The sequence below is a fragment of the Nematolebias whitei genome, chromosome 16 (genome assembly GCF_014905685.2).
Source record: "Nematolebias whitei isolate Nwh7 chromosome 16, NemWhi1, whole genome shotgun sequence".
Lineage (NCBI taxonomy): Eukaryota > Metazoa > Chordata > Actinopteri > Cyprinodontiformes > Rivulidae > Nematolebias > Nematolebias whitei.
The window spans coordinates 12,665,708-12,676,665 of NC_056513.1; the positions used below are offsets into that span (position 1 = coordinate 12,665,708).

At 42.2% G+C, this 10,958-nt stretch overlaps 1 protein-coding gene across 1 annotated transcript; it reads left to right on the forward strand.

Annotated features, from left to right (window-relative positions):
- Nucleotides 1–4,211: 4,211 nt before the first annotated feature.
- fgf8b (fibroblast growth factor 8 b) lies at nucleotides 4,212–10,958 on the forward strand. The gene is made up of 5 exons (XM_037690247.1): nucleotides 4,212–4,334; nucleotides 4,421–4,457; nucleotides 4,931–5,111; nucleotides 10,262–10,368; nucleotides 10,659–10,958. The coding sequence occupies exons 1-5, from the start codon at nucleotides 4,276–4,278 to the stop codon at nucleotides 10,956–10,958; spliced, it is 684 nt and encodes a 227-aa protein (XP_037546175.1). The 5' UTR covers nucleotides 4,212–4,275.

Here is a 10,958-nt window from a genome sequence, read left to right on the forward strand (position 1 = left end):
TCTGAATGATACAAGAAATCCACTTTTTCTGCGAATTAATTTAGATAATTTATTTCCATTAAAAAGCATCCCGTGCCCACATTTACGCTGAAACGTTTACTGCTGATGATGATTCGCCTGTTTCCCCAAATGTTTGTGAAAACAGACTGGAGTTTAATGAAGCTGCTATAAGAAGCTTTGACAGTCTAGTTATCAGCTGACACATGGGCGGCCATGTTTGTTTCTGTCTGTCTGGGTGTGTTGGATGGATTTTAATGATCTCAGTATAGGCGGACACTGGACAATCATTCCTGTTCAAAATGGCCGACAGCCTAAATATCTATTCGTTTTTCAGATATTGCGCTAAAACCGATTTTCTGCTGAAGTTCTGAGTCGTCCTTCGTACTTCAAGCCCTGCCCTCTGGGGCAGAGGTGGGCAACATTTTGATTTCAAAAGGCCAAATCACTTGACTTGATCAGATGACCTGGCTGAAAATTGTTGGGTTGTATACCTGGATTATTGAGCATGGACTTTGTTGGTTTTGAACCAGTTTGACATGACTGTCGACGAGGGAGAGGGCCGGCACTGGAGGAGGGGCCGTGCCAAAGACACCATCTTAGCACCAACATAACTGGTTTGTTCCACTTTGGAGTAAGCTGTTTGGGGAAGAATCAGTTTTGTTTTGTGTGTTTCTTTGACTGATGAAGCCTTCTGGATGGAAGGTGAAAAGTTTCAGCACAAAAAAACCCCCAAAAGAAACTGTCCAGATGACCTGACTGAAAAATGTTGGGCCAAATCGCTTTATTTAAAGCAACCAAAAAGCAGAAATGTGACTTTAAAAATTAATTTCCTTTAAGATAGCTATATCTGGAGGACATTTCCAGGTCTTTTTGTTTTGGTTATAGCAAAGTTATTAGCATGTTTGATGAAAATGTATCCCTCTAGGCTTCTCAAACATTTTGGGTTCAGGGACCCCTTACAGGGGAGAAAAAGTTTCAGGGACCCCCTCATAACCCTCATGTTTATTAAATAATTGTCTTCAATTTGTCTCTTTAAAATACAATGGAAATATTTGTGTAACATAAATACTTAAGACCTGCTCTTTAATAGAGTTAATACAGTTTTTATACTTTTAAACATGGGGTCTTTTTCCTCCCCCAGAAAATTTTAAATTAAGCCAATTAAGCCTATTTTAACAGTCCCTGTGATGGACTTGCGACCCGTCCAGGGTGTACCCCGCCCCTCGCACAGTGATTGCTGGACATGGGCACCTGCGACCCCCGTGACCCAAAATGGAATAAGCGGGTAAAGAAAATGGATGGATGGATGGATGGTGTATTTTAACAGATTGTTAAACATGCTTATAAAAAATATATTTTTTATAGTTTTTTTTTGGCAGACCCCCAAGCACTGACTTGTGGACCCCTGGGGGTCCGGGGACCCCAGTATGAGCACTGCTCTAGGGCACTTTCTGTATTGTTAGCTAAAAATGTGCACAAAAAAAAAAAAAAAAGGTTATATGTTTGCTGCAATGAGAGTGGTGGTGCAAAGTTTAGAGAAGGTGGGCCTGTAATTGGAAGGTCGCTGGTTCAATTCCCGGTACTGGCAACATCAAAAATGTACGTGGGATAGGTGAAGCATGCACCCACACCTGCCCCACCCTCCTTTGCCCCTCTCTGGCCTCTTGAGCAAGGCCCTTAACCCCCACCATCTACTCCTCTGGTCTGGGAAGCTCAGTCCTCACCTCCTTCTACAGGTGTGCAGTGGAGAGCATCCTGTGCTCCAGCATCAACGTGTGGCATGGAGGCTGCACGGCTGCAGAGAGAAAAGCTTTGCAGAGAGTGGTGAAGGCTGCACAGAAGATGTTGGAGTCAGCCTCTCAATCATCACAGACATCTACACCTCCACATGCTGGAAGTGGGCCACCTGAATCATGAAGGACCACACTCACCCAGCACACACACTTTTTGCCCCACTCCCCTCAGGCAGGAGGTTGAGGAGCATTAAGTGAAGAACCACTAAGAACAGCTTCTAGCCTAAAGCTGTTAGACTCATGAATCTCTAATCAGGAAAGTCACTGTGGACAAAAAGAAAATCACTATAATATGTGATGTTGACTATCCATGCTGCTGATCTCATGCTGCTGATTTATTTCATTCTGCTGTATTCATTCGTACTTATCTGTTCACACAGACTCATGTTTGTGCTGCTGTTGCCGGCGTTTTACTGTTTATGCGCTATTAAGTGTTCAGTGTATTCTTAGTTCAGATCTTAGATCTTATTACTGTTTTTCTTAACAATTTATACTTTTGTTGGATGTAACTGGGACCTTGAGTACACAATTTCGTTCCACCATGTACCACATGCGATGCGAATGACAATAAAGAACCTTGACCTTGATATAGGCAAACAAATAATAATTAAAATATATAAGTCTAATATGCATCCCCAAGCTTCATTGATTAAAAAAAACATGTTTTCTTCAACTGATTTTAAAGTTGTTTTCTTTTCTGGTGGCCAGATGGCGATTGTGCAAAGGCCACTTTTGGCCCGCAGGCCATATGTTGGCATGTGTGCTCTGGGGTGTCCAGTCCTGGTTTTAAAGGGCTGCTGTAATGTATGTTTTAGATGTTTCTCTGCTCCAACACATCAACAGAGGATTAACATGCTAGAAAATGAACAGGTAAGTTGGAGCAAAGAAACAAGTAAAACATGCAGGACAGTGGTCCTTGAGGACCAGGGCTGTACACCATCCACAGGAAAACCAGTTTCAGGGCTCACAGCACACCTGGACTCCACCTAAAATACATGTCCAGTGCTCAAAACAACATATGCACGAGTTTACTTTACATTAGCAGAGTCCAGGTTTGGAGTTTGTTCCTGACGGGTTGTCATTTAAACCCATTAAAGTCATTTTCTAAAGGAATCCCTCTGCAGCTTTATTGTCACAAAATAATTATATGATGTTTGAACCGTGCTGAGAAGCAAAAACCACTTCTTTTTTTGTTCCAAATCCAAACCAAGACAGAGAAAAGTTTCTATTTGGGAGCGAGAAAGCGAAAGGGACGTGATGTGAAAAGCACAGAGTAACGTGGATTTCACATGAAGGATGGAATAAAAAGAACATCGGGTCTGTCCTGAGAGGCCCTCCGACCTGCAGCCGGGGAATAACTTCATGTAACTGTAGATTTCTGTCTTAAGTACCTGCCAGGGAGTGTTTCCATGTGGACATTCTGCTGACAGAAAACTAAGTGTTCTGGGATTCTGCGAGACTAAAGAGATGTGAGCGTATAAGTGAGATTAATGCATTAGCTGCTATCCAACCCATCTATGACACGCAGATAGCTTTTTATTCAGGACAGAGTGTGGATTAAATGTAATGTTTTGCCTCGTGTGCCTAAAGGCACTTATTATTAAAGATAAAGTATCCTGGACTGTTTGAATGAGTTTACTCTGCAGATATATTGATATGGAGTTCTGAAGCGGGTCTGCGCTCAGTGTAAACAAAGTATGAGTCACGTGACTGACCTGCATAGATTAAAGCACCATAAAGACAAAACGTTGAAGCTATTTTCAGTCATTTCAGAAAACAAACACACGTCACTAATTTTGCTTGAAACATACGGAAGTGAGACACGATGTTGTGTGGATTTCATTTGATGACTTGCAGTGTCCACCTTTCACGTGCAGCTTGTCGATGATGAACTGGTGGCTTTAGTTGCAGGCTGAGAGAGTTCAGTTTCATCTTGGCTCCGGCCCGCACGCTCCGCCCGCTCGCGCCCAAGATATTGACTTCCCCGCAAGTTGAAGGATTTCAATGTGGAGGGAGACAGATGCTGTGCGCGCACCGGAGGCGACCGCGAGAAACAACACACGTGTGGGCGGAAGGGCTGAGGCTGGGACTTTACTATCTGCACCTATAGAGAGACAGCTGCAGGGCTCAGGGTCTTTACTTTCAGAGGCGCGTTCCATCCATGTCACCAAACGATGCGTAAAGGTCCGTGCGTAAAGATCCCCGCTCCGCGGCGCGTCAAACGGAATTCATACCCTCTTTAATTTCTCACAGAGGGGATGTGATGACTTGGTGACATTTGGATCAGGATCACCTTTTAAATCGACCCAACTTACCTCTGGTTGTAGAAGTGGAGAGCAGATCAGATCCACTGACAGCTCGGGGTCGCAGTTATGCGCTTCTCTTTCTGTGTGGAACACAGGGGGGGTTAAAGCTGAACCAAGATCCCCACCGAGAACTTTAACATTTCTGAGTGTTCCAGCACCGACCAAGTGGAGTCTTCATGAAGCAATATTTGATCTACTACAAGATGAGGCTGAGAACATCGAGGTTAGGTTATCTGTAAGTAAGAAAAAAATAACAACATGTTTGTCCGGTGTGTGTTTTAAAGCAACATTAATTGTTTTCGTGTTGTTTTTCTGCACCAGGGTACTTCAGTTCACGGCGCTTTGCTTTTACGCACAGGTAACTCTCAGCGTTTGTTCAAATATCCATATTGTGAACTTCTTTTTTTTTACATATAATTTGAGTCAAATATATAAAAAAGGCACTTTGCTTAGCGGCTTGCGGCCCTCCAACTCGCTGCAATAACAATGAAAACATTTTATGATGGGCGCTATGGCGATTGGCAACAATTCAAACATCTTGAAAACTGTTGAGCTGCAGCCTAAAAGGTAATTGTTAAAACACATGTGGCTGAAATGAGGTGGAGAGCAGGGGAGGGGGAGAAGAAGAAAAAGAAAAAAGACGAAGAAGTCATGAGAAGGTGAAAGATCACCGGTGGTAAAACAACCTATCAGAGGGACATGTCATTTCCGAGGGTCATTGAAAGCATCTCCCCCACAAAAAGCGCCATACATCAAAAGAAGCAGCGTTTGATTGACAAGTTTTTTTTTTTTAATACATTGAGATTAAAAATGGCGTTTCTTGCTCTCCAGAACTCCGTGCAGACTCCTCCGAACTTCAAGCAGCATGTGACCGAGCAGAGCCGGCTGTCGGACCGGATGAGCCGCAGACTGACCCGAACCTACCAGCTGTACAGCCGAACCAGCGGGAAGCACGTGCAGGTTCTGGCCAACAAGAGGGTCAACGCCAACGCGGATGACGGCGCCGTGCACGGTAAGAAGACAGGGAGCTGTGCACGGTAAGAGGTGCACGGTAGGAAGACAGGGAGCTGTGCACGGTAAGAGGTGCACGGTAGGAAGACAGGGAGCTGTCTTTAATGAAGCCGTTGGATTTTATACTGTAACTAGAGAAACTGCATTTCCTGCGAAAATTCATTATTGCAGAAGAACTTGCTGAAAAACAGCTAAAATGAGCTAAAAACATGCTGAAATGTAACTGAAATGGAAGAACAAGTCTAAATTAGCAGAAGAAAGCAGAAAGAACACATATTTGCTGAATTAGGTTTAAATAAACAGAAATTGGCACACAATTGAGAAAATCAGCTAAAAAAGCTGAAATTAAAAAGAAAGAAAAAAACAGCTGAAAAGTAGCTAAAAAGGCAGAAAGAAGCTTAACCTACCAAACGGACATAGAAATAAATGAAATGAGCTATAAAAAAAGTGGAATTAGCTGAAAAAGCTAAAATTTGCATAAAACAGCTAAAAAGTACATGAAATGGCAGAAAAAGCTGAAACTAGTAGAAAAAAGCTGAAATGAGCACAACAAGCTAAAATTAACAGAAAGAAGTTAATTAGGCGGAAAGTAGCAGAAATTACCCCAAGGCAATTGAGTTTATCTGAAAACAGCTGGAATTAACTAAAAATGCTAATAATAAAAAAAAGGTAGCTGAAAAGGTAGAACAAGCTTAAATTAGCATAAGAAAGTAAAAATAATATGTTTGCCCAAGTAGGCTTAAAGAAGCAGAAATGAGCACAAAAAAATGAAAATTATCTAAAAAAAAAAATCTGAAAGTATTAAAAAGAAACAGCTAACAGTAGCTAAAAAAAAGGCAGAAAGAAGCTTAAATTACCAGAAGGAAGTGGAGAACACATTTTTTTGTTGTTGCTGAATTAGGCTGAACAAAGTTGAAATTAGTGCAAAAAATGTGAAATTATCTAAAAAAAAGAAGCTAAAATTAGCATAAAACAGCTATATAGTAGCAAAAAAAGCTTAAAATTGCAGAATTAAGCTGAAAGGAGCATAACAAGCTGATATCATATTAGCAGAAAGAAGTTACAAGAAGCACAATAATGTTGTAGTTAGCAGAAAGAATCTAAAAGGATCACAACGCAGCTGAAATTAGCTGAAAGTAGCTGAAAAAAAATTAATTTGCATCAGGAAGCTGAAAGAAGCTGAAGCAGAGCAAAATGTGAAAGTAGCAGTAAAAGGTTGTAAACAGATGAACTCAATTCATTTTCTGAGGAAAAAAGTGGCAGAAAAGGCTAAATATTTCAAAAAGCTAAAGTTGCACCAATACCAAATGGAAGAATGTCTTCATCTGATCAACTTTTGGAGTCAGTCTTATTCAAGATGGCCACCACAGCTACCTTCGCCGCCACATAAATGGCTAAAATTCACTCAGTTTTTCGGATATTCGGCTCAAATTTGTTGATGTAGTAGCTGAAAGTCATCCCCAACACATAATTTAGGCGCTACCTGATTGAGTGAAATCTGATTTTAAAACTTAGCCATTATTCATTCTATCCGTCTGTTAGCAAAATAACTCATGAACCACTAGACTGATTTTAATGAAGCTTTCAGATCTAACCTGGTCAGAACTACAGGTAAAGAGGTAAAGTTTAAGTGGTAGTAGATGAGAGTTGTTCCCAACATAAGCTGAGCGTTAACACGTCACATGACATGCAGCTGTGGTGGCCGTCTTGGATTAAAACTCGACCGTGGATGGCAGCGGGTGATATGCACTCCGTTATAGCCTTTATTTGTTTCCGGGTTGATCAGATTTCTGACATTTTAAAGTTCTCAGTAAAACAAAAAGTAAAACATTTGAGTGGAATTAGTTTAAACACAATGCTGTGTGGAGAAGTGTTGAAAAGTTGCCAGCTGGATGTCGGAGCTGTGCACGCCGTTTCAGAGCTGCCGTCTCTTACGGCCTCACGCAGGTGATTCAGTTCCTCGGTGAGTTGGTGGTTTAGCTCCTCGACACCTGGCACGGCAGGGAAATCTTTCCAGTCTTCTAGCAAAGCAGAACCAACCACCGAAAGCAGTTTCTCACATCCAACATCCTGCCTGCCGCTCGAACCGTTTCCTCTACGAGGGATTAACAGCTCAGCTCGCAACTCCGTTAGAGATTCGTCAAGTCAGCATGTTCCCCTCTCCTCTGAGCACGCTTTTTTTAGTTTGTCTTTGAACCCTCTGGACTCCCCTCCTCAGAGAGAGAGAGTCGGCGCTGACGTGGGTGTCGCTCTCGTAACCGGGCCAAATCTGACCGTTGCTCTACGCCCACAAAGTTCTCCTTCTGCTTTCATCCCGTCTGAGCTGCACCTTAGAACGCCATTTAACAAGATTAACACTTAAAATCAATTATTTGTTTGCTCGAAATTATAGCAAAGGTTTGTCTCGTCTTAACTTTTGCGTAACAAATGCACTTTGACGGTCAAATCAACTGCATTTCAAAAGCCGATACGCGGAAGCAGGAGCGCGTAGAGGGATGACTCCTTTGCATTTCTTCGAAATTTAACAAGATAACCACCTAAAAACAATTATTTGTTTGCTTGACTTTATAGTAAAGGTGTGTCTCAGTTCATCTTTTACTTAATAAATGCACTTCAGTGGTCAAATAAGCTGCATTTTGCCAGGGCGGTGCATCAAAATGAAGCTGATTTGATGGTTGCTCCAAGCGAGCTGGACAAAGGTGGCAGCCGTGGCAAACCGATTGTGTCATTAATAGCCACTTTTACCTATTACATGACACACCGGCATGCTATGCTACTCGAGTGCCATCTAGTGGCTGAAAATGGTAGTGTTCAATAGTTTCAGTCAGAATGAATGTTTGAAAACAGTCATATCTCAGTCAAAAATTGGGTTATAAATATGGGAAAAAATTCGTAAATAAGTCGCTTTGGTGTATAAATCGCACGGTATGCAAATTAGGCAAAAAGGTGTGACTTATGGGCCGGAAAATATGGTAGGTTTAAATGGACTGACTAATCAGCCAATACCTGCTACTTTTTAAGAAACTAACAATCTGCCATTCTTAATCCTTCAGCCCTTCATCTGAAGTTAAAAACAAATGTCTGCAACAAAGCCCACTGTTTCACGAACCGAATACTTTTAAAGCGTCATGACAAGAGGGAAAAGTCCAAGATCTAGAAAATCATAAGTGCTATGTGTTGTCATCAATGTATGTTCCTATACAATGGTGAAATAAATTATCTGCATTTAACCCATCACACCTGGGATACACCCAGGTGGAGCAGTGGGCAGCTATGTTAGGTGCCTGGGGAGCAATTAGGGATTGGGTATCTTGCTCAGAGACATCACGACTTGTGGGAATGGCTGGGGATCGAGCCTGGGACTTTCAGGTCCCGAGTCGGCTGCCCTACCTCTACCCCATCTCGACCCCCAAAATCAGCAACTTAAACAGCGAGCAACACTGCAACAGTGTTTTTTAAAGCAATATTAACAATAATCCTAACTTACCTAGGTTACGCATAGCAGAATAAGATACACCGACAGAGTTTTGGTTTTAAAGAATAAGCTAAAATCTGAGGAAATGACAGAATTTGCCTTCATGTAGACGTTTTGCTGCACAGACCTCATGGTGAAGGTGAAAACACAAAATAAAACAGCATCTCTGTGTGTTAGGGCTGAACAATTTGCAATAATATCGCGATTACGCTAAAACGAGATTTTCTAATCGCAAAGGCTGCAGTTTGACTGGTCACGTGATCTGGTTACGTGATTTGCGAGTGAGCGGAGCGGAGCAGAGAGCGGGAGAAGTCAACACTGTGTTTCAACCGGTTGGTTGCGCAATGGCGTCAGGCTCGACAGAAGCTGATATGTCTGAACGTTTGGTACCAAAGAGCGGCAGCGCGTCCGTTGTTTGGAATTATTTTGGCTATAACAAAAGAAGACGCTGCGCAACGACATGTATTGTGCAGAACCTGCCTTGCTGCTGTTGCTACCTCTCGAGGTAAAACCACAAATCTTTATCAAGACTTAAAAAAACACCACAAAGCCGTTTATGATAGTTGCATGGCTACAATGCCAACGACCAGTGCTTCAACTAAAGTAAGCAAAGTAGCAGCCGACAGGGATCACTGACCGAACGTATTACTCCGTATGATCATAAATCGGAACGGCACACGGAAATAACTCGAGCAATAACGGAGTTCATAGTGAAAGACATGATGCCCATTAATATAGTGACCAAGCCTGGGTTTATGGTTTTGGTACACACAATGGATAAGTGGTACAGAATGCCTTCGCGCACACATTTTAGCCAAGTTGCTATCCCGGAGCTACACAAAAAAATGCAGAAACAGAGTTGCAGCGGTGCTGAAAACAGTGGAGTTTTTTGCAACTAAACGTATTGATTTATTGCTTGTGTTTTTTGAAAAATACTTGAGAAGAAGACATTGAAAAACAATCACATATTAAATCACAATCGCAATATTGAGGTAAAAAATTGCAATTCGAATATTTTCCAAAATTGTTCAGCCCTACTGTGTATATGAAATTCTTCTTGGGGTTGTTAAATATATTTTTATTAAAATGAAGCAACTATTGTTATATCTGTGTTAAACAAACGTTATGTATCAAACAAAGCAATAGAGACAAAAGTTGGTGTTATATAAATAATAATAAATATAAAAGTCAGCTTTAGAAAACATGCTTTATACCAGGGGTTCCCAACACTGGTCCTTGAGGAACACCATCTTGCATGTTTTAGTTGTTTCTCTGCTCCAGCACACCTGATTCAGTAATTTAATTACTTCATTAAGTTTGGCAGAAGCCTGTTAATCACCTTTCATTCAAATCAGGTGTGCTGGAGCAGGAACAACTAAAACATGCAGGATGGTGTTCCTCAGGGACCAGGGTTGGGAACTACTGTTGTTTCTCTGCTCCGCCGCACCTGATTTTAATTAATGGGTGATTAAACAGGCTTCTGCAGAACAAGACGTAATTAAATTACTGAATCAGGTGTGTTGGAGCAGGGAAACAACTAAAACATGCAGGATGGTGTTCCTCAAGGACCAGAGTTGGGAACCATTGCTTTATACTATATACTACTACATACTTTATACTGACATAGTTCTGTGTTCAAACTGTCGTCTCTTTATTTGTAATATTTTATTTTGCAGCAAAACTGGAAGTGGAGACGGATTCTTTTGGGAGTCGTGTTCGAATCAAAGGAGTGAAGACTGGATACTACATATGTATGAACAAGAGGGGGAAGCTGACTGGGAAGGTAAACCTGGGCTCCGCTCATCTGTGGCTAAACGAAACGGTTGGTTTAGCAGGCTTGCAGCTTGTAGCAGCTAAAGCTCGGCCGTTTTAAACTTGGAAATGTTGAAGATGTTTCCACTTCCTGCCGATTATCCCAACATTTTGGAAGCACCTAAACAAGGGCCACAAAAATGTGAACTGACCCTTTAGATGATGGTAAAGGGTCAGTTCATCGTTAATGGTTTTTGTGGTCCGTATTTGGAAGTGCTAACATTTTATTAACTTTTTCTTTTTTTCTTTATTCCTTCCCAGAGAAAAGGACGAGGCAAAGACTGCATCTTCACCGAAATCGTCCTGGAGAACAACTACACGGCGCTGCAGAACGCCAAGTACGAGGGCTGGTACATGGCCTTCACGCGCAAAGGCCGCCCGAGGAAGGCGTCTAAAACCAAGCAGCACCAGAGGGAGGCCCACTTCATGAAGCGCTTACCGCGGGGGCACTTACGGAGCGAGAGGAGGCCGTTTGACGCCCTTCCTCTGCCTGTCCCCGCGCAGTCTTTTAGCAAGCGGACTAAACACTCCCAGCACCATCAGCGCTCCGGGGGACGCTGA

Excerpts from the sequence above, each read along its gene's own strand:
- fgf8b (XM_037690247.1), top strand. The coding sequence starts at position 4,276 with ATGAAGCAATATTTGATCTACTACAAGATGAGGCTGAGAACATCGAGG. Across the intron at positions 5,112-10,261 it reads GGATGACGGCGCCGTGCACG|CAAAACTGGAAGTGGAGACG; the intron begins GTAAGAAGACAG and ends TTTATTTTGCAG. Across the intron at positions 10,369-10,658 it reads GGGGGAAGCTGACTGGGAAG|AGAAAAGGACGAGGCAAAGA; the intron begins GTAAACCTGGGC and ends ATTCCTTCCCAG.